General features: G+C 54.7%; 2 protein-coding genes across 2 annotated transcripts; both read left to right on the plus strand.

Moving 5' to 3' along the window:
• The first annotated feature begins 208 nt into the window (after nt 1–208).
• SLC35F6 (solute carrier family 35 member F6) lies at nt 209–13,106 on the plus strand. The gene is made up of 6 exons (XM_008162338.3): nt 209–392; nt 7,118–7,190; nt 7,892–8,063; nt 8,318–8,530; nt 9,252–9,362; nt 10,642–13,106. The coding sequence occupies exons 1-6, from the start codon at nt 316–318 to the stop codon at nt 11,109–11,111; spliced, it is 1,116 nt and encodes a 371-aa protein (XP_008160560.2). The 5' UTR covers nt 209–315; the 3' UTR covers nt 11,112–13,106.
• Nucleotides 13,107–14,160: 1,054 nt separating this feature from the next.
• Nucleotides 14,161–21,044, plus strand: CENPA (centromere protein A). The gene is made up of 5 exons (XM_054728246.1): nt 14,161–14,285; nt 19,485–19,564; nt 20,063–20,140; nt 20,435–20,584; nt 20,956–21,044. Exons 1-4 carry the CDS (start codon nt 14,168–14,170, stop codon nt 20,567–20,569), a joined length of 411 nt encoding a protein of 136 aa, XP_054584221.1. The 5' UTR covers nt 14,161–14,167; the 3' UTR covers nt 20,570–20,584; nt 20,956–21,044.
• Nucleotides 21,045–22,744: the final 1,700 nt, after the last annotated feature.

A 22,744-nucleotide genomic window follows, 5' to 3' on the forward strand; every position in this document is an offset into this window, starting at 1 on the left:
CAGCTTCTCCAAACGGTTTACAAAACGCTCTGACATCCAAGATGCACCCTCATTGCACCGTCCCATCAGTTCCTTTCGTAAATGGGGAGACCTGGCCGCCGCTGACGTGTCTTAGTCACCCTGTGGGAACCGGCGCGCCCAGCTCAGGGGGCGGAGCCAGCGGGCAGGGGGCGGGGCCTGCGCGAGTCACGTGCCGCCCGGCCCGGAAGCGCTAGCGCCCGAGACCCCAGGGTGACCGGGTCAGGGGCTGTAGTTTCGAGAGATCGTGGAGGTCGCGGGGGTCCCTGCAGCGTCGCGCCCCCCTCCGCCGCCGCCATGGCCTGGACCAAGTACCAGCTGTTCCTGGCCGGGCTCATGCTCGTCACCGGCTCCATCAACACGCTCTCCGCCAAGTGAGTCCGGGGCCGGCGGGAGGGCCGGGGGCGCCGCCGGGCCCGCCGCGACCGCGGGGCGCTGGCGACCCCCCCACCCCCACCTTCCCCGCCTACCCCTCCCAGCTGTCCTCTCCCGGCCTCACCCGTTCGCCCAGTTTCTCCGGTCGGCTCGCTCCGTTTGGGGACCACCCGGAGACGCGAGGCCTGGGCTAGTGCGGGGCGGGCAGGTGCCCGGGCTGGAGGGGTCCCACCCGGCGGTGACCCGCTGTGTGCTCGATCCTGCGAGTCGCTTCCACCCCCGCGCCTGAGTTTCATCTTCAAACCACGGAGGGTTGGACCAGTTCCTCTCCCGGGACCCCTTCCACTGCCGGCGTGGGAGGCCCCGCCCTCCCGGAGCTGTGGGGGTGCTGGGAGGGGGTCGGGGAGGCCCCCAGATGTGTGCTCCCGAGCTGCCGTAGAGGCCGTGCGGGCCGAATGATCCGATAAGGGGCAGCCCTGTCAGCCCGCATGGAGGAAGGGTTACAGCTGGAGTTTTACCTGTGGCGGGGACATCGCGGCAGGAAACAGCAAGGCCAGACGGAAGTGGACTAACACCGAATGTCCGCGCCGGATTTTACCCCATAATCTAAGAGGGGCTTCTGAGCAGGGGGTGAGGGGCTGAACGTGGCATGATGAGGCTGGTGGTCAAGGTGAAGCGTAGTTTGGTGCAGGGAGAACCACCCCAAGGCTGCTGCCTAGCAGGTGAGGGGAACTAGGAGGGGGGAGAGACCAGGTGCAGAGAGAAGCCACCGGCTGACCCACAGGATCCAGAGACAATGATCCCGCCAGGATGTCTGTCTGCCTGGAGTACAGAAGCGCCATTAACCCGGACAGGGAGGGCAGTGGGCAGTTCAGCCGTGATGTATGAGGGTGCGGTGCTGGTGGGAGGGTGAGGACAGGCCCTAGGAGGTTGGGGATTGAGCACCCCAGGCTGTCATGAGGGGAGGAACCAAACGTAGCCTCCTCTCCCTAACGTGCGAGGAGGACAGGGGTCCAGGAGGCAGCCCCTTCTCTTGGCAGCTCTTCGCCCCTGTCTCTGCCCCACCACAGAGCAGGGCCTTCCTTCTCTCTGTTCACCATCTGGGAGCCCCAGGACCAGAGCCGGGCCTTTCTCTGAACCGATTCCACGGTGCACGTGGAGAATGGTGGACAGCGGTCTCCCTCCCAGTCAGGCTCCAGAGCCAGAAGGAGTCACCCTCGTCACCTTCTGGCCTGTGCTCCCTGGGAGGAGGGGGCTGGTCATGTCTTACTCGTTTCTGAGGCTTTGGCTCCCAGCACATGACATCAGCGACGTGAGAAATGCCCCCAGAAGAGAGGCCTGGGAGGAAAGTATCCTATTCAATGCGTCAGGCATGTGTGAAGCACCTGCAGTGTAGGAGGCGCCGTCTGGACTCAGGGAGGCAGACAGAGACGGTCTCTGCCTTTGAGATGCTTAGAATCCGAGGTGGAGGAGGCAGGCATGTACACACTTGGCGATCACAGTGTCCTCCCTTCTCCAGAGGAAGTGGAGCTCTGGGCGGGGCCCACCTTCTGTCTGTGTCAGCTGCGTCCGTCTGTCCCGCGCTGGTCTCCTGAGCCCCGAGGCCTCCTGGAGGTCACTCCTTTGTGAGCCTTAGCTCTAAAGGAGACTCAACCTGAGGGCCCCGCCTCGAGTTAGGACCTGCTCACAGCAGAACCAGTGGCCCATCTGTAGCTCCAGCCAAGACCTCAGGCAACTGCTTAGAGAGTGGCGGTAGGTCTGCCCGGCTGCTGTCCCCAAGGAGAGTTGAGATTGCCGGTCACTCCAGGGGTACACGGGGCTGACTCAGCTCCTTCCTTCAAAAGCTCCAAACCGGTCAGGTAGGAAACCAAAGGATCCTCAGCCTCCGGAGGCCTTGCCTTGAGCGGCAGGAAAGAAGCACCCAGGTGGGGACCCAGCCTTTGATCCTGTCCCCTGCCCTGAGCCTCCCTCCCTGAGACGGGCCCCAGAATTGCACTCTAAACAGTGCTCCAAGGCCAGCCTGGGAGAAGGATGCTCTCAGAGAAAGAACTTGGGAAAGTGGCTGTGTATATCCTGATGGGAATTCATTCTCAATTTGAAATCACACTCTGACCTGCAGTTTTTGGCGGGACAGAAAGATAAGAATGTGATCATAGCAAGTGCTAATCAGCTCATTCACGGAGAGCACCGTGTGCCAGGCCTGTCTCTGGCCGCCTTTCATGTGTTAAGTTAATGAATTCTTATTACCGCCCTACGAAGTAGGTAAACTCATTGTTCCCGGATCGGGAAACTGGTATGGAAAGATGGACTTGTTTGCCCTAGTTCAACTCAGCTATTATAGAATTTATATTTGAGCCTAAGTAGCCCATTCTAGAATCCATGCTATTTTTTTGTTAATATATTTTACTGATTTTTTACAGAGAGGAAGGGAGAGGAATAGAGAGTTAGAAACATCAATGAGAGAGAAACATGGATCAGCCGCCTCCTGCACACTCCCCACTGGGTATGTGCCTGCAACCCAAGTACATGCCTTTGACCAGAATCGAACCTGGGAACCTTGAGTCCGCAGGCCAACGCTCCAGCCACTGAGCCAAACCGGTCAGGGCTAGAATCCATGCTCTTAATCACCAATGTGGGACGAGGCTGGGGACTTCTCTAGCCATTTTGGGGAGGCATTTGGAGTTGTTAGAAACATAGAAATCATCCATTCCAACCCCCACAATTTACAGTCGAGGTCCCAATAGAAGTTTCTTTTTGGGACTCAGCTGGCTGGGTCAGAGCAGGGACCAGAACCTAGGTCTCGGCATTGTGGTCCAGTCCTATTCCTTAACCATTGCAGCACCCCAAAGTGCCTCGTTCTGGGGCGGGACTCCCACCTTTTCCCCAGACACAGGTAACATCTACTGAGGAAGAGTTTCTGGTTGCACTGAGAGAGGGCTCCTTCTCATTTATCACCACGTGAGCCCGGGTTACCCTAGAGAGTAGAGAAGCCCTGGGCCCTTCTATAGCTCCCGCTGTGGGAGAAAGTTGCTGACTCACTGGGCTTGACAAGCCGGAAACTCAAGAGGAAATGAGAGATTCTGCGGGGAATGGACACACAGCCAGTCAGTCTGTGGCAGCTACTTCCTCCATCTCAGTCCACCCACACACACACACACACACACACACACACACATAGATACACTCGCCTCTCAGAATGCTGAGCTGTGATTTTGACTGGGCAAGGCCATGTGTAGTGACTCACCCCTCATCAAGGGGAGCCCACCCCAGCCTGCCGAGGTACATGCCCTTGACCAGAATCGAACCTGGGACCCTTCAGTCCGCAGGCCGATGCTCTATCCACTGAGCCAAACCGGCTAAGGCAGTATTATCCCCATTTTATAGATAAAAACACTATAACTTGTTCAGCCTATGAAACTCAAAATCGGCTTTCCATGTAGCCTGTTGCCTTTTCTGAATGTAAAAGTCAGCACATGGGTTTGGGCCGTTGTTACCTGTTTGAGCCTGAACACGCCTCTCTCCACCCCTCCACCCCACACCTGGAAGTCCCCGTCTGTAAAATGAGGATCCCTGTGAGGCTTCGACCAGACAACCCTCGGGAAGTGCTGGGCACAGCCCTGGCACAAAGTCAGTACTCAGTGAACCCTGTATTTATAAAAACATTTTAGTGACATGATTTGCAAATAGCCAAGAGCTATCCCACGTTAGGGTCGTTGCTGTCATCCCCAGATGGACTGGGGCCGGATTTTGGCTCTTGTTCTGTGCTGCTGAGGTCCTCCTGTGCCTGCACAATGAACTGAGGCCTGTCTCAGGGCCAGGATGTGAAGCCTAACTCCTCTCACGGTGTCTGCTGGCCTGATCTCCTCCCGGGCTGACGAGAGCCTGGGCAGGGCAGCCTGTCCCGATGACACCTAATCCCTTGGGCTGTCCGCCATCCCCAGGCCCTCAGATACAAAAAGACTCCTTTTCCCCAGCCGGGAATGCTGCCAGCCCCAACCTGTTCAGGCAGACCCAGCCCTTGGAGAAAGCAAAGACAGCCCTTTAGGGTGGAGGTGGGGGAGGGGAGGAGCTCAGCACCAACCCTGCATCCAGCTCCCCACACGGTGCCCCACCCTGGGCCCAGCTATTCCCACCAGCAGGGGGCACCTCAGACCAGGTGGGAAATTGGGACTCATGAGTCACTGCCTCTGGACTGTACGTAGCACCTGCCTGTTTGCTTGGAGGGGTCTGAAAGTCTCATTCATTCAACCAAAAGATGTTTGAGCTTCTGTAGAGTGCTGTGCCAGGAGCAGGGCACAGAGACGTGGGAGCTGCTGGACGCTGAACTTACACTCTAAATGACAGTGAGTGTGGAACCAGAGAGTGAGACAGATGTCAGTTGTCATCTTGAACCTGCCAATCTCTGCTCGGGTGTGGCCCCAGGATGAGGAAGGGGCTTCCATACCTGCCCGTGGCCAAGGCTTCTGGTTGACCTTATGGACTTGGCAGGACCTCCCTTACCCCTCCTGAAGGAGCCCTCCCACCTCTCCAACCTGCTCAGTGCCTCCGGGGAAGTTGGCTCTGTGCCCTTGGTGAAGTTTGACCTCTTCACTCCTTCTCCTCTGTCTCACTCAGTTGCCTCCCCCAGGCCCTCCCAGGGGGCTCTTCCTGCAAAAGCGAATAGCTTGTAAATCATGCCTGCCCTGAGCCACAGCTGCCTGTGGCCCCCACCCACGTCCCATGTCCTGCCCTCCCTGGGGACCCAAGAGCCAGAACCTGGAGCAGATCAGGCAGAAATGAGACCCCCGAGAGCGGATGGTTTTATTCTGCAGCGAGGGTTTCCTTTCTCCATTGGTGCTGGGGCGGGTTGTAGCCAGGCCCTGACCCGGATTCCTCTGCCTTCCCAGCCGGTCACATCAGAACCTCTCCCCGCCCTGCAGCGCTCCTTTGCACCTCGTCATTCCCAAGAACCACAAGCCCTCCTAACTGCCCCTCTTACCCCCATCTCAGGGAGTAGATGGGGGTCTCCCTCTGTGAGATAAGGTGGCCTTAGCCCTGTTTGCTCCCTCGCCCTGGGATGTGTTCAGATACCTGGGTAGACGTGGTCTCTCCCTCACAGGCCGGTGCTGCCCTCCCGGGTGACCAGGAGCTCCATCACCACTCAGCTCGCCCTCCCACTGCCAGCATCCGGGCATCGTGCCCTTGCCCTGGGCTGTGGGAAAGAGCTTCCCCTTCCCCTCCCCAAACTCAGGGCACAGAAGCCAGGGCTGGACAGGATGTGTGTCAAACCCAGACTCTTAGCTGCTTGGCACAACCAGGGGCCCATGCTTGTGGCTCTGTGGGGGGCACAGGCAGCAGAAGGCCCCCCTGCTTGTGCAGAGATGCCTCTGGAGTAGGGCTGGGCACTGCAGTGTGGCTGCTCTTGACAGACGTTTCGGGAGAAGTCCTGAACCTCTCCGCTGAGAGACAGCCTCTGCCTTCGGTGGGTGCTGCAGAGGGAGCAGGCCGGCAGCCCACAGAAAGCAGCCCTGGCTCTGAGTGACTTGAGTCAGCAGTGTGACACAGTCCCAGTTGTGTCAACTAACTTGAGTCAGCAGACACAGTTGTGTCAGCTAACCAGGGCATCCCACGTGAGAGAGGGGTCACTGCCTCGCCAGGCTCAGTCTGGGCCAGATCACATGCCCCTGGCTCTGGGCCAGGCCCACCAACACACTTCCAGCAGCCAGCAGCCAGGGAAGTGAAAGGTTAGGAAGGACTGGGCTGTTCAGCCAGGAGATGAGAAGAATCAGAAGGTGGAAAAGTCCCCACATCTCTGAAGGGCTTTCAAATGAAAGCGAGATCAGACTAGACCGCAGCAAAAATGAAATTCAAGGGCGGGACTTCAGTGCACAGACGGCGGACAGCACAGAACGTTGGTGGTAGCTGTCCAGCGCCCTGGGCCGTGAAGGATTCTGGGCCTGTGTGGCTCTTTGGGGAAGCGAGCCATGATCGGTTATGCCGTCTGCCAGGGTGCTGGCAGGGAGGCCGCTGCACTGGTGCCGGGCACCTGCCACCTGCCTCAGCGTCTGCCCTGGAAAGACCCCCCCAAGCCTTCCGGCCACAGGAAGGGGACCAGGTGGTCGGCGGCAGGCAGCATTTCCCAGGGCCCAAGTGCCCTTGTAGACCAGTGACTCTTGATATTGTTGTGCAGTGTGGCTCTTTGATAATCTGGTGAATCCTAAAGTGATGTTTTAAAATGTGCAAATAAAAGACTGAGGATCACAGGAAAAAGCCAATTATGCTGACATTACGTTATCAAAACATTAAAGAGGCAAGTTCATGAATAGTCATATGTGTCTATACGCTTCTTAACGCATAAAATTGTAAACAGTGGGTCTAATTACTATAAATTTGGAGCAGTGATGAGTGTGATGATACTTCACAGCATCCGCAGCGACCCTCGTGGGAGCATGAGAGTAGCTGTGATTTCTGTGACGAAGCCCCAGTGCTGCAATGCCGCCTTCAGAATTCGAGGAAAAGCTTAATTTCAGTTAGAGGTTCATGACATTTCAGCGAAAGGCTCTCAGGTCCCCACATTCTGTCCACACCCCCAGATGAAGACTCCTTGCACGGAGGCTTGGCCCCTTTGGGAGGGATCCCCACTCTGGGCCCAGTCCCCCAAGTGTGGCCTCTGGGCGTTGGGAGGAGCGAGCTTGTGCGCAGGCACCGCTGCACGACAGGGCGTGACCTTCTCTCTCTGCTGCAGGTGGGCTGACAACTTCGTGGCCCCGGGCTGCGGAGGAAGCAAGGAGCACAGCTTCCAGCACCCCTTCCTCCAGGTACCTGCCCCGTCCTCCCCACGACCCTCCCCACCTCTCAGTCCTCCCCACCTCCTGTCGCCCAGGCCTCCTGGCCCCGGAGGCCCTGCTCTTTCCGGATCTGGGGGTGGAGTCTCCCCCTGCTCCCAGGAGAACTGCCCAGAAGAGAGGCCAGAGTGTGAGTGCCCTGGAAGGGAGCAAAGGGCACAGTCCTCTGTGTGAGGCCAGCGCTCACCACGTCGAAGTCAGGACACGTTTGGAAAACATCAGCCCTCATAGCCAAACCTGCTCTCCACCCATTGGGAGCCCAGACCCCACAGGGACAGGGACCATACATAGGAGGCACCTGATTGCTCCACAGGGAAATAGGAGACCCGGATTTCAGCCCAGCTCTGCCAGCAACTTGCTCTGTGACCTTAAATAAATTCCTGAGCCTCACTGGACCTCAGTTTACCCATCTGGAGCTTGACCAGGGGTTGGCCTAGATCAGCAGTTTTCAGACAAGGCTGTCCACAGCCTTAGGGTTTGTGTCAAAATGTTCAAGGGGCTTAGGGGCGACCAGGAGGCAGTCTCTGGCCTCCCACACACAGCAGCTTTGCCTGTGCCCGTTCTGTGTGTGGGGGTTAGGTAAGCTCTTGTTTGAAGGAAGGTGATGTGAAAAGTATTTTTGTGGAAGGTGCCCCTCCCTCCAGCTCTGAACTCCTGGGGCTCTGTCCCTGCAGGCGGTGGGCATGTTCCTGGGGGAGTTCTCCTGCCTGGCTGCCTTCTACCTGCTCCGGTGCAGAACCGCGAGGTACTCGGATGCCAGCATGGATCCCCAGCAGCCCTTCAACCCCCTCCTTTTCCTGGCCCCAGCCCTTTGCGACATGACCGGGACCAGCATCATGTATGTGGGTGAGTCTCCAGGCCAGGCCAAGTAGGGCTCAGAGAAGCCCATGACCCCAGGGGGCCACTGATGAAACAGCCACTCCCACCCCAGCTCATCTCCACCCACCCCCGCCCTCTCCCACAGACTTTCACAAACGCACCCTCACCCGAGATGCACTGAGCGCCTACCAGGTGGGAGGCGTGTCCTCAGCCCTGAGGACACCTCAGCGGGCAGACCGCCTGGACTCAGGAACTAACGCCATGTGTCTGTCCTCCCCCAGCCCTGAACATGACCAGCGCCTCCAGTTTCCAGATGCTGCGGGGAGCGGTGATCATATTCACGGGCTTGTTCTCCGTGGCCTTCCTGGGGCGGAGGCTGGTGCTGAGCCAGTGGCTGGGCATCCTCGCCACCATCGCGGGGCTGGTGGTCGTGGGCCTGGCCGACCTCCTGAGCAAGCACGACGATCAGCACAAGCTCAGCGAAGTGATCACAGGTGCCGCGGGGTCGGGACCCCGGGGGCTGCCCTCCTGCCCTCTCGAGGAGCCCAGCACAGAGCCAATCAGCAAGCTTACGAGCTCTGCTGCGTGCCACGCCCCGGGTGGGCATGTGGGGACCAGCCGCTGTGGACATGCACCTGCTCTCAAGTTGGCAAGTGGAGTGTAGAGAAGGCCAGAGGCCGACGCAGCATGAGAAATGGGTGGATAAGGAACCGGAGGTCAGAGGAAGCAGAGAGCTGGTGCTGTGATGTTCCCACACACACACACACCGCTGGGTTTGGGAGAGCAGAGGAATGAACCTTGATTGAGCCCTTACTCCAGAGAGAAAGCAGTGCAGCCCATCCTACAATGAAGTGACCACCCTGGTCACTCAGGTAGGATTAAACCAGAACTGTTTGTTCCCCAGCCTGTGCTCCAAAGACCTGCTTACCCCATTCTGCAGGCCTCTGGACCTTCTGGGACCTCAGCCCAGAGCGGGTGCGGTGCCTGTCTTATCAACCCACCCTCCCCCCCCACCCCCAGAGGCCAGCAGATTAGTTACGGTATGTTATGACTGTGCCTCATGAACTATATTGTCCTGCAAAAGTCACGGGCTGTTGTTATGTCCCCTTGGGGGCTGTCTTCCCTCAGCTGTGGGCCCGCCACCCTGCCCACAGCCCCGTGGCCTTCTGGCTCCCTGCCTCCCTCACCCTGGGCCCTGTTGGTCCTTCCCCACAGGGGACCTGCTGATCATCATGGCCCAGATCATCGTCTCCATCCAGATGGTGCTCGAGGAGAAGTTCGTCTACAAGCACAATGTGCACCCTCTGCGGGCAGTTGGCACGGAGGGTGAGTGGGCACAGGGGCTGGGGGGAGGGCGCTGGTCGGGGGGCCCACTGGAGGGTAGTGTGTGGAGTGAACGCACATGTAGGAGCACAGGTCCAGGTGCCAGGGACCACTGGGAGGGGTGAGCATCCTGCCCCCTTCCTTCCTCCCTTCGCCACGTATGTCGTGCACACGGCCAGGAGCTCAGGGGGGATGAGGCTGAAGATGAATTGGTTGTAAGCCTCACTCTAGAGGCGCTGACCAGCAAGAAGTGACCAAGCAGTGGTTTGAGCTCGGGCCCCCTGAGCTCAAGTGATGTTGCACCTGCCAAGGCTACCTGAGTGCCTTGGGTCAGGGAAGGTGGCATTTGAGCTGCAATTTCAACAGGCAGAGTAGGAAGGAGGGAACCCCAGACAGAGCGAAGACATGGGAGCTGGACGTGAGTTTACAACCCCGTGAGGAGTAGTTGGGGCGAGATGCAGGTTTGATGTTGGGAGAACGATCAGGTCAGGTTCATATAGAGAACCTGGAACATCAGGCAAGTGAATTTAAGTGGCAGGCAGGGAGGAAGCAGCAGAGGTTTTGGAGCCGGGAAATAGCTATTAAAATTGTGCTTTAAAAATATGACACCAGCAGGGGGGACTAGAGCAGCGCTACCGAGTGTGGCCGTGGCCTAGTCAGGCTGCTCTCTGTGCCTGGTCCACAGTGAGCCGAGGGCCATGGCAGAACGTTCATAACTAAGTCAGCGACATTGTCAAGCACACTCTGCTTCTGCTCTTTTTCCCCAGCAAGACTTTCTGAATGAAGCGGTGCATTGATTTACATTCTGGTTCAGCTCCTTATCACAGGCCAGTGACGCTGAATGAGAGCAGTTTTTCCACACTTGTGGGCACCGTAGTGGTTATAGCCAGCAATTCTCTTTTAAATGAGTCGACTGGAATTTAGAAGTCAGAGAGCACTGCACGTTGTAAGGGTAGCTGTTGTTCCGTGAAAGCGCGCGCGCGTGTGTGTGTGTGTGTGTGTGTGTGTGCCTGTGCATACATGCACTGGTCGCAATGTAAAATGCATTTCTTTCGCTGTAGTCGGAAACTGGGGGTTAACGTGGAGAGGGGCAGCTGGAGCCCATTCAGTGGCCGTTGTGAACTCCGGATGAGAGGGGACGGCTCTCGGTCCTGAGAGGAAGGCCCTCCTCGCGTGGGGGCCCCGAGGAAGGGGTGGCTGGAGATCAGGGGAGGTGGCCCCGATGTGCTGGGAGTGGGAGTCGGGGCCAAGCAGAGTGTGACGTGGTCCCTCCTCTCCGCAGGCCTCTTTGGCTTCGTGATCCTGTCCCTGCTGCTGGTGCCCATGTACTACATCCCTGCCGGCTCCTTCAGCGGGAACCCTCGAGGGATGCTGGAGGACGCCCTGGACGCCTTCTGCCAGGTGGGCCGGCAGCCGCTCATCGCCCTGGCGCTGCTGGGCAACATCAGCAGCATCGCCTTCTTCAACTTCGCGGGCATCAGCGTCACCAAGGAGATGAGTGCCACCACCCGCATGGTGCTGGACAGCCTGCGGACCGTCGTCATCTGGGCACTGAGCCTGGCGCTGGGCTGGGAGGCCTTCCACCCGCTGCAGATCCTCGGCTTCCTCATCCTCCTGATGGGCACTGCCCTCTACAACGGGCTGCACCGCCCGCTGCTGGCCCGCCTGGCCCGCGGCCAGTCCCCAGCAGAGGAGGGCGAGCGAGAGCGCCTGCTGGATCCCTCTCGGACTCTCATCAACGACGCCAGCTGAGCCTCCTGCGGGCCTGCTGCCACGTGGATGCACCTTGTTCACCCTGAGGCTGAGGCCGCACAGACTTGTGAGCCCCACGCTCCCTGTCCCCAAGGCCTCGCCCTGCCCCTCCCCACAGACCCCCAGGACAGACCCCCGGACCACAGAAGATGACAGGACACCCAGGTCCTCCTTTGTCACCACCTCCCCCAGGCCTGAATGCAGTGACCCACGCCAAGCTCACCCAGGCCCCCACAGCAGCACTAACGCGGAGCCACGCAGTGGAATTGCAGGAGTAACACCCCTAGGATTTTCTAATCCCAAGCAAAATTATTCTCCAGAGAAGAGAGGTCAGTGAGCAAATTCAAAGCAGAACTAAGAGCCCCGTTTTTAAAACGTGTAAGATGTCCCCTAGCGCTGTCCGGAGCCTTGGGTTTTGCTACCTCAGCCTGTGCTCCCAGCCCCTTAGTCGCTCTGGGCCTTGGTGACCCGCTCCGTAAAGCAGATGGTGTCAGCCTGTGGCTTCGGAGCCTCCCAACCCCAGCTGGGCCCATTCTGTGGCCTGAGGTTTTGACCAACCTGGGAAAGGAGTGACAGCCATTCATTGGGAATTCCCTCTGCCCACAGGGCCTCCCCCAGGCCTGTTTTGGTGCCCAGGTGTCCTTGCTCGCACACCCTCAGGGCTCCCCTTCCTGGGAGAGATTGCAGGGGAGTTCCAGGCAGCCCTTATGGTAGCAGCTTTTATGAACTCTGCACCTTCCATTTTAACTGAGGCCCAAAATTGTAAGTTGTTTGGTAAGGCCGGTGTCCTGCCATGGGCTCTGGCCGTGTAGCCACATGGTCCTGCCACAGGCTGGGATCTAGAGCACAGCTGGCCCTCAGCCCCACCTCCAGGGTGATGGATTGACCAGGATCCTGCCCGTTCACAGTAATTCCGGCATCCCAGGCCTTGTTTGAAGTGCTTAATTTTCATTCTGTCACATAACAACCTTCACAGGTGGGTACAGATGAGGGAACCGAGGCAGAGAAGGTTAAGGGACTTCTTCATGGAGCAGGTGTTTAAGTAATGAAATCTGATTCCAAATCTGTGGCCACCCCCCCTCCCCCCGCCCCCCGCTGCCATACTGGTCTCTCTCTGGGGTCTTTGGGGGAATTTTCTGTGGCTGGGATAGAAACATCATGAGCTGGTATCCTCCCAGTAGGTCCCCCTCATCCCCCTCAAAGAGAGGAAGCTGGCATTGGGGACCCCAGGGAGCCGAGCGGCCCTCCATCCCAGCGTTCCTCACTCCCTGGCAGTTTCTGGGGCCTCAGACCATTTTTCTGGGCAGCTCGCATAAAACACCGAATGCCTTCCTTAAAATCAAGTCTAGAGGAAGGGATCTTTGGCAAGCAAAACCCTCAGGCCGTGTGGGAATCCAGCAGGTTACTCAAGTTTGTTGGGAGGAGAGGGTCTTTCTTTCCCGCCAGCCCTGAGTCCCGGGGGCCCCTGGGCAGCTCTGGGACACTGTGTGTGTCACAGGAAGGAGGAAATGGAGAGGGAGGGTCCTGGGGACTACAGCTGCCTGTCAAAAAAAACAAAAGAAAAGCCTACCTTGGGACGTTGTTTTAGCCTTTCTGTTAAAAAAGAAAAGGGAAATTAGCAGTATGGATTTTTTTTCAAGAGGGAGGGAGTGTCAATTGGGGTGTTCGTGGGGCGGCCTCTAGAATGTTGGATGGAAAAGCGCTCAGGTGCCAAAGCATGGAAACCACCCAGTCCATCGTCCTTTGTTCAGATGAAGAAACTGAAGCCCCGAGAGAGGAAGCAGGGCGTGCAGCCGGGAGCCTATACCTGGACCCCAGGACTGTATAGGCCAATGCACAGTGCGCCAGGGGGGTCTGTCAGGGGCACTGAAGTCCCTGCTGAGCACACTGGGCCATCAGCTTTTATTTATGTTACTGAATTTATTGGGGTGACATTGGTTTGCAAAACCATACAGTTTTCAATTGTACAACTCAATAAAACATCTGCACCCTGTATCATGTGCCCTTTGCCCATGAGCCATCAGCTTCGCTCGGAGGGGAAGGAACATTTTATTGTACACACTATCGTGGAGTGGAATATAAAATCTACACAGATTGCTCTAGCTGGTCTGTCTCAGTGGATAGAGCATCGGCCTGCGGACTGAAGGGTCCCAGGATCGATTCCGGTCAAGGGCACATGCCTGGGTTGCTGGCTGGATCCTCAGTAGAGGGCGTGCAGGATTCTCTCATTGATGTTTCTATGTTTTATTCTCACTACCCAGTTCTACACTTGGCCTGAATGCGGATTATCCGCAACAGGAAGGAAGGTGACGTATCCCTGGGATAATTCTACTGTAATGTGCGAGAGTGTGACCCAAGAATAGTGCTGAGGTCCCGCCTGACCCTATCCACAGATCCCTAACTATCAAGAACATGCACTTAAACTGGCCTGTGAGTCACATTCGGGGGTGCTCCCGGGAGAGTCACAGGCGCGACATGGGGTTGTCACCTTCTCTGTAGGTCTGTTTCCTCATCTTTAAACGCCATCTCTGGGTAGATAGAGCAAAACATAAAACTTTGAACAAAGTGACTTGTCAGAAACGGGTTCTACAAACTCCTGTCCACCTCCAGAATCGAGCTTTCCTTTGTCCACCAGAGGGCACCGGAGGACAGGAGTCTGACAGCGTCGCCACAAACAAGAAGAGGGAGGGAGAAAGCCCCGCCTCCTTTCACTTCTTCAAGTGTCCATTGGCTGATTCGACCATCCATCTCCCATGTCCCCGTTCCTCTTCCTATCCCTGCCGCCGTCAGCCTCCAGGCCTGTGCTCTCATTGGTTGCCCCACGGCCGCTCTGCTCCGGAGGCAGCCACTGGGAGTCGCAGGATTCGGTTTTAAAAAACGCCGGCAGCAGTGATCGGCTGTGCGAGCCCTTCGAACCCCAGGCGGCGCGTTCCGCGTGGGTCCGACCCCGCGGGCGCACGCGACCGGGGCGCGCCCAGACCTCCCAGGCGCCGGCCTCGACCCCCGAATCCAGGAGGAGGGGAAGGAGCCGCGGACCGAGACCCTCCGCGTCGGCCATGGGCCCGCGCCGCCGGAGACGCAAGGCCGTCACCCCAAGGAGGCGCGCCGCGAGCCCGGCCCCCGCCGCCCCGGCCCCCACCACCCCTCGGCGGGGCGCCCCCTCAGGTAACCGGCCGCAACCCCATTTCCCTCCGAGCCGGACCCCCCTGCAGCCTGTCTGTAAGCTGGGCACGGCCGGCTCCGCGTGCCCATTTCACAGACGAGAACACCGAGGCCCGCCCGCCGAGCCCGGGATCGAGCCCGATCTCCCGGCTCCTGGTCCGCAGGCCTTCCAGCATCGGCTCCGAGCAGGTCCCCAGTTCCAAGCCGCGCAAAGGGACTGGGGAAGGTAGTTCCGAGGAGGAGAAAGCCCTGGCCCAACAACCTCCTGATGCGAACCTTTCTTGATGCTACTAGCATTTACCGAGTGCGTACCCCCAACTAGGGATTGTGAATGATCTCAACCTTATGTTGTGACCGTTATACAGAGGAGAACTCTGAGTTGCCGAGAGGCCAGGTAACTTGAGGGTCACACAGCTTGTTCTGGCGGACACAGGCTTTCCACTCGTCGATGGTTGTGCTTTTCTAAGTTGCAAAATCGCTGGTTGCTTTTTTTGCGACTATTTCGAACAATGATTCTATTAGAAGGTTCCCTGCTCAGTTTGTTTTGTTTTTCCTTCCTTGAGTGGCCGCGTTGGGCCCTAACCTGTGCCCTTACCTCAAGCAGAGCTCACCTTGTTCCCTCTGGGAGGTGTGAGCGCAGGAAGAAGACTGGCCTTCTTCCTCCGGGTCTGCCTGGTGGAGGAGAGACCACCTGTGCATCGCCATCACCGCTTCACTTGTCTTCTGCTACAAGCTTCTTTGTGGAGGGGGGCGGGGGGGGGGGAGTGTATTGTAGATTCTTTATAGATGTTGCCATTGTGAATGTGTTTTATTTTTCTTTCCTAAATATAGTAAATAACCTTTGCACCCAGCCAACTCGCTGAATTTTCTTGTTAATCCTAACAGTCTTTTAGTTGCTTGGTTGAAATTTTTAACTAGGCTGTTATTTTGTCTGCAGAGAATGACTTTTGAATCTTTTTTATTTGTACACATTTTATTTATTATTGTATTGTACTTCGTGCACGGGGGTGGGGGGTGTCCCTCAGCCCAGCCTGCACTCTCTCCAATCTGGGACCCCTCAGGGGATGTCCGACTGCGGTTTAGGCCCGATCCCACAGGGCAGTCGGACATACCTCTCACAATCCGGGACTGCTTGCTCCCAACCACTCGCCAGCCTGCCAACCAGATCACCCCCTAACCACTCCCCTGCCAACCTGATCGATGCCTAACTGCTCCCCTGCCGGCCCAATTGCCCCCAACTGCCGTCCCCTGCCGGCCCAGTCGCCCATAATTGCCCTCCCCTCCTGGCCTGGTCATCCATAACAGCCCTCCCCTGCAGGCCTAGTCGCCCCCAACAGCCCTCCCCTGCCAGCCTGGTCACCCCCAACTGCCCTCCCCTGCAGGCCTGGTCGCCCCCAACTGCCCTTCCCTGCAGGCCTGGTCGCCCCCAACTGCCCTCCCCTGCCAGCCTGGTCACCCCCAACTGCCCTCCCCTGCAGGCCTGGTGGCCCCCAACTGCCCTCCCCTGCCAACCCGGTCACCCCTAACTGCCCTTCCCTGCCGGCCCGGTCACCCCTAACTGCCCTCCCCTGCAGGCCTGGTCTGCCCTCCCAACTGCCCTTCCCTGCTGGCCATCTTGTGGTGGCCATCTTTGACCACATGGGGGTGGCCATCTTGTGTGACTGTGTGAGGGTCAATTTGCATATTACCTCTTTATTATATAGGGCTATATAGGATTAGTGAGGCCCTGAGACTAGTATTGAAATAAGAGCAGTGTTTTGGCCATCTTTGTCTCATTAAGTATGATGTTTGCTGTTGCTTTCCTATATAGAAACATCTCTCTACTCCTGGTTAAATTAAATGATTATCACAGATGGACACACCCCACATTTTCTGGGGGTCTGACTGCACTGGTCTGGCAGTCTTGCTTTTCCTTTAACCCACTGACTGACTGTTCCATACATTTTTCTTCCTCTGCGATTTGCTACAGCTCCAGACCCCATCTCACTCTCAGCTGATGAGGACCTTGCCTCATGCTTCACTGAGGAAATAGAAGCCTCCAGACTGCATCCCCCTTATCTTCTCACAACAGAGAACCTAGGTGGCCCCCTTCCATCAAAAGCCACTCCTCCTCGGACTGGGCTCTTGGTCAAATTCTTCTCCTACATTCCCAGGAGCTTCCTGTTACCCTCTCCACCTGCACTTAGCATTAAATTCAAGCTCCTTACATGGGCATTCTGCAAATGCGCGCTGCTATTTCTGATCTAAAGATGAAGGGCAGCCCGGCAGGTGTGGCTCAGTGGTTGAGCATTGGCCCATGAACCAGGAGGGCACAGTTGGATTCTGGGTAGGGGCACATGCCTGGGCTGGGGGCTCGATCCTTGGTGTGGGGTGTGCAGGAGGCAGCTGATCAATGATTCTCATCATTGATGTTTCTATCTCCCTCTCCCTTCCTCTCTTCCTCTCTGAAATCAATAATTTTTTTTTTTAAGGTCTCACCCTAGCCAGTTTGGCTCAATGGGTGGAACGTTGGCCTTCGGACCAAAGGGTCCCAGGTTCTATTCCGGTCAAGGGCATGTATCTTGGTTGCAGGCTCCTCCCCATCCCCCGGCCCTGGTTGGGGCTCATGCAGGAGGCAACCAATCGATGTGTTTCTCTCACATGGATATCTCTCTCTGTCTCTCCCCCTCCCTTCCACTCTCCCTAAAAATCAATGGGAAATATCCTCGGGTGAGGATTAACAACAGTAACAACAACAAAAGTCTCTTGTCTTTTGTCTACGAACTCAGATTCCTCTGGTATTTGTTGAGTTTGGTTCACTCCTTTCCTGGAGTTGGCCTTCTTACTGGTGTGGTGGCCTTTAGTGGTGTTCTGTGGCTGCTGTGGCTGTCGGTAAAGGCGCCTCCAGTGACTAGATTGTTGACTGCTGGTGAGGAAGGAGGCAGACGCCAGCAGCTTGCCTGCGGGGTATGTGCCTCCCTCTTCCTCCCAAATGTCACCAATCCCCTGGACATTGCTCTGCTGCTCTGGCCCACATTGCCCCGCCCGGGGACAGAGGCGCCACTGCCCGTGGGGAGGCAGAAGGCGTCTCTCTCTGGATTGCCTCACCGACCCCGTTTGCTCCTGCAGCTTTTCTAACCCTTTGTGATGCGTTCACTGTGTTACACGTCCCTTCTACTGAACGGCTTGGTGTGGATTCCTCTTCTTGGCTGCGCCTCGGGTAACGTTTGTGAAACTGAGTTTGTCCTGCAGAATGTTTTTGTGGGTTATTTTGTTTTTATTCTTCATCCCACTTATCAGAAGTTCATTTATTTTTGTTGGTCCATGATTTAATTTATGGAGCAGCAATACTGTTTTTTGTTTTACTCTTTTTAATTTATTGTATTGTCTTGAATATGTCTTTGATTCTACCTTCTTCTGGCTTATTTTATTCTCTTCCGAACACTTGAGCACTTTGGTCGGCCATCTTTAAATGTTCTTATTTTCTCGTAAATAGATCTTGAGGCCATACATTTTCCTTGAGTACTATTTGGCTCTATCTCATACGTTTTGATATGTAAATTTTATTTTTATCCATTTCTAAATAACTCATTTCAATTAAGTTTCCTCTTCAACACAAGAGTTAGAAAAAAATTAGTTTTTGTATTCCTGTGTTTTTAATTTCTGATCAGAGAGTTTGACTTTTTTGATTTCTACTTTGGGGAATTTTTTTTTTTTATTTTTTTTTTTAGCATTTCTTATTTTTGCTGTTGGAGCTAGGCTGTGAGCCACACACTCTGACTCCGCAGCCCAGCAGCCTGACGTTGGTACTGAGTTATGCCACTCTGAGGGCCCGCTCTGGCCAGGTGTCTCCACCTCTCTGGGCCTAAGGATAACCAAGGCAAGAGAACTGTACTGGATACGGATACTCTCTCAGAGTCCTTCCAGCTCCCCCCAAAAGACCTAAAAACAAAATAACTGGGTTTCCAATCGAGGTGGGGAAGTCAGAAGAGAGGTACAGCGTACTGTGGGGCCCAGAGGAGGGAGGTGACCCGCCAGTTTAGAAAGGGTTGGAAGTCAGAAAAGGCTGCCTGCGAGAACTGGCATCCTATATAATAAAAGGATAATATGCAAATTATCCCCTTGACCAGGAGTTTGACTAGGAGTTTGGGGGGGGGAGGGGACGGGACCCGGCCAGCCAACTCCACGGTCCCCCACCCCAATCGGGGGTGGGGCTAGGGCCCCTCCCACTGGGCCAGCCGGACCCCACCCGTGCACGAATTCGGGCCTCTAGTTATCCCCGGGCCTCTAGTTTAAGATAATACCCTGAAAGGGTCATTCATTCCGTTAACAGATATTTATTTAGCACTTCCCTGGTGCTTTCCAGTTACTGAAGATAGCTGCAGTGAATAAAATAGACAAAAATCCCTGCTTTTGTGGATTATATTATGACCTAGCAATTTTTAAAAAAATATACTTTATTGATTTTTTACAGAGAGGAAGGGAGAGGAATAGAGAGCTAGAAACATCAATGAGAGAGAAACATTGATCAGCTGCCTCTTGCACACCTCCCACTAGGGATGTGCCCACAACCAAGGTACATGCCCTTGACCGGAATCGAACCTGAGACCTTTCAGTCCGCAGGCTGATGCTCTATCTACTGAGCCAAACCAGTTAGCGTGACCTAGCAATTTTTTTAATATATTTTTATTGATTTCAGAGAGGAAGAGAGACATCAGTGATGAGAGAGAATCATTGATCGGTTGCCTCCTGCACACCCCCCACTGGAGATCGAGCCCACAACCCGAGCATGTGCCCTGACCAGGAATTAAACCATGACCTCCTGGTTCATAGGTTGACGATCAACCACTGAGCTGCGCTGGCTGGACACGGTCTAGCAATTTGACAGTTTGACAGCCAAACTTCGAGCCAGCCTCTGTTTTCTACTGCACCTCACCCCATGTATGACTCAACCTCCCCCCTTTTTTTTTTAATTGATTTTACTGACAGAGAGAGAGAGAGGAACTTCTATTTGTTGTTTCACTTATTTATGCATTCATTGGTTGATTCTTATATGTGATCTGTCTGGGATCGAACTCACAACCTTGGTGATTCAGGACAAAGCTCTAACCAACTGAGCTACCCAGCCAGGGCTGACTCAACTCTTTTGCTTAGGCACTCCCTCCCGTCCATCTGGTCGTCCCTCTGGTCGCCCATCTGGTCGCCCACCTCTTCGCCCATCTGCTCGCCGGGGACATCTGGTTTTGAAGGAGATCCGAAATCTTCAGAAGAGCACACACCTGTTATTAAGGAAGATGCCCTTCTGCCGCCTGGTGAGCTCCAGGGGCTCCCCGCCCACCCCCATGCTGCCTCCTTCCTTTAAATGTCCCCCGTATTGGGGACCCTCTCATCTGTTGCCCAAACGGCCAGTGGACCTCTTCTCTAACTTGGTAGGGGACCCTTCGTTTTCTAAAAACATGAGCCTGCCAAGGGTACCTTCCAATAAATCATGGAATTAATTTCCAACCCCCACCACCTTTGAAACTGTGTCCTTTGATTATGGAAACAGAGGCCCTCTCATCCACCCTTTCATCCCGGCCCTCCGCTGGGAAGTTGCCTTCTCCTCTGCCCACCCACAGTTCCTAAGCTCCTTGGCGTTGATAGCTGCTACTCGTTAGGTCCAAAGATTGAGGACCAGGAAGGTATAAAGGACGTGAAGATTGGCAGAGACTCATGGAGAGCGTCTTATCTTCCCTCGAGTCTCTATTCCTTCACTCTCTGCTCCTCCCCACTCACCGTCTCCTTTGCCTCCCATCTCCACTCCTTCACAGGTAAGAGAAATATGTGTTAAATTCACTCGTGGTGTGGACTTCAATTGGCAGGCCCATGCCCTGCTGGCCCTACAAGAGGTAAGAAGAGGGCCCTGGTACCGTTGGGTGCGGGCTGAGGGTGGGAGCAAGGTGTGGCGTTCCGCGGGGCTGGCTACGGCGCCTCGCACTGACTCGTGCCTCCGGGCAAAGAGCCACAAGAGCACAGGGCTTGGAGGCAGGATCTGGTCTGGCAGGAGCACAGTTCCCAGGCCGTTCGGGCTCATTCTGTGGACAGTCTTGCCTATAGTCCTTCGAGCCCTCCCAGACTGACCCCAGGGAAACAGCAGCCCGTGCCCCCTCGCTAGGTCCGTCCACTTCTGTTTCGGTCCCCAGGCGGCTGAAGCGTTTCTAGTACATCTCTTTGAGGACGCCTATCTCCTCTCCCTGCATGCCGGGCGTGTTACCCTCTTCCCGAAGGACGTGCAGCTGGCCAGGAGGATCCGAGGCATCCAGGAAGGGCTGGGCTGAGCCGCCGCCGCCCCTGTAAGCCTGTCCTGCTCGCCAGGGGCCGGGTGGGGGTCGGGGGGAGCACCCAGCTTCTCGTCCGTGGGGAGGTGTGAGTTGCGCTGAAGGAATTTCCTCATCCTTAGGTCCTTGCCCTCTTGCCTTCCCTTTGTTCTTGAGAAAAAATTTGACCTGGTTTTACCTTGAATATTTGGGACTCTGTGGCTCGCGCCCTTTGTACAATGTTAAATAAAGATGCTTTTCTATTAAGTAATGACCAGATGACCCACATTTCTGTCAGAATTCAGCCTCTTCGTCTTATAAGGACCAGACAACCTCATTTTGACTTAAAAGAAGGTTTTCTTACTTTTGAAAATGCCTTGTGAGTAAATGCGATTTCTTGATTTCAGGGATGATACCAGGGACTCTGTCTGGAGCCGGGACCAGATCCATGGAGTCCGGGATGCTGCCTGGACTTGCTGTCTCTGAGCCGAGTGTGCATGTTGGTTTTGTAATGTTTTTTGTTGTTGTTTTTTAAGAACTTCATGGCTCTCCTCTGCAACAAGGTCATATATAAGAAAATTAACATGGTTCCAGAGGCCTGAGAAATATTTTCAGAGAGAGACTCTGAGGCTGCCTTCAGTTTATAAATTACTCACATCACTGCTTAGTGATTCTGAAGACATCAGATTTGTTAATTACCATTGACATTTCCCTCCTCCCTTCGTTTACATTTTTTACCGTATGTATATTTACTTCTATTTAACGCACCAGGGAAAAATAAGAGAAGAACACTTCAGTCCGTTGCATGGGGGAGCCTGTACCTCTCTGTCCTTCAGATTAACTTCATTGGCGGCGGCGGCAAGTGCCGATGCAGAGCCACACACTGTCTCCGTGGCCCAATGGCCTGACCTTGGTACCGAGCCATGTACCAGGTCAGGCCATTGGGCTATGGAGTCGGTGTGTGGTGACTGTCAAGTGTAGCTTTTCAAAAACTCAGTTGGGGTGGAAGCTGAATATCTTTTAAAGTTAAATGTTCCGACTCTTCTTAGTAAATGTCTGTCAAAATCATTCAGAAGCTCTATCCTATACAAATTTGTAAATCACAGAAGATGCAACATATTTAGATAATTTTTCATCCCAGGGTTTTAAAGTGACTTTTCAATGTATTGACAGGTATTTTTATAACTTCTTTGTGGAGAGATTATAAAAATAAAAATAATTATTTAATGAAAAAAGCTTGAAGCAAAGTTACTGTTAACAGCATACCTGTATATTTTGTGTGTTAACATTAAGTTCTTCATTTGTACACCGCAAACCGCTGAAATGTAAATAAGAAAGCCCCGTGGAGTAGGGAGCAGATAAAAACCTTGCCCTTCTCATGTAACTGAAAGCACTTTTTTATATATATATTTATTTTAATATTTTATTGATTTTTTTACAGAGAGGAAGGGAGAGGGACAGAGAGAGATAGAAACATCGATGATGAGAGAGAAACATCGATCAGCTGCCTCCTGCACACCCCCTACTGGGGATGTGCCCACATCCAAGGTACATGCCCTTGACCGGAATCGAACCTGGGACCTTTCAGTCCGCAGGCCAACGTTCTGTCCACTGAGCCAAACCGGTCAGGTCTGAAAGCACTTTACGAGATTTCCAGACAAAAGGGAACTGCCACCCGAAGAGTTTTAGATTTTGTGTCTAGAAAAAATGATTAGAGGGCAGACTGGTCAACTGATCAGAGACAAACTAAAGGGAAGGACCAAGTTCTATGGTTTAATACATTTTAACCCTTTGGAAAATCTTGTTTGACCTCAAGTCATAGCTATGCAGGCACTCAAATAAAGCTTATACATCTGTTAATATATTTAAAGTTCTTGGCAAAGCGTTATTAATTAGAAGATTATCATCTTCCTCCAGTTTTCTTCAAATTGAACTAAGCAGGATACCAGTACCACCAACACATGTCCACATGTCCCATGCCTTTGGTGTGCGTTTCCTCGTGTGGTTATCACAGCAAGGTTAAAAGAATGTATTATGATCCCCACATTCTGTGGGGGAGCTAAAGCTCAGCTGTTTGAGCTAACTCTTCACGGTCAAGTATCCAGAAAGTAGCACAAAAGATTCCAGCCTGTAGTCTTTATATTTTCCAGGAGAGAGAGCCTAGATTATAAATAAATCTAAAATCAACTGCTGGGG

This window comes from Eptesicus fuscus, chromosome 16 (genome assembly GCF_027574615.1).
Source record: "Eptesicus fuscus isolate TK198812 chromosome 16, DD_ASM_mEF_20220401, whole genome shotgun sequence".
Lineage (NCBI taxonomy): Eukaryota > Metazoa > Chordata > Mammalia > Chiroptera > Vespertilionidae > Eptesicus > Eptesicus fuscus.

Coding starts and splice junctions, on each gene's coding strand:
- SLC35F6 (XM_008162338.3), top strand. CDS start 316: ATGGCCTGGACCAAGTACCAGCTGTTCCTGGCCGGGCTCATGCTCGTC. Junction 393..7,117: donor ATCAACACGCTCTCCGCCAA/GTGAGTCCGGGG, acceptor TCTCTGCTGCAG/GTGGGCTGACAACTTCGTGG. Junction 7,191..7,891: donor TCCAGCACCCCTTCCTCCAG/GTACCTGCCCCG, acceptor CTGTCCCTGCAG/GCGGTGGGCATGTTCCTGGG.
- CENPA (XM_054728246.1), top strand. CDS start 14,168: ATGGGCCCGCGCCGCCGGAGACGCAAGGCCGTCACCCCAAGGAGGCGC. Junction 19,565..20,062: donor AGATGCCCTTCTGCCGCCTG/GTGAGCTCCAGG, acceptor ACTCCTTCACAG/GTAAGAGAAATATGTGTTAA. Junction 20,141..20,434: donor CCCTGCTGGCCCTACAAGAG/GTAAGAAGAGGG, acceptor TTCGGTCCCCAG/GCGGCTGAAGCGTTTCTAGT.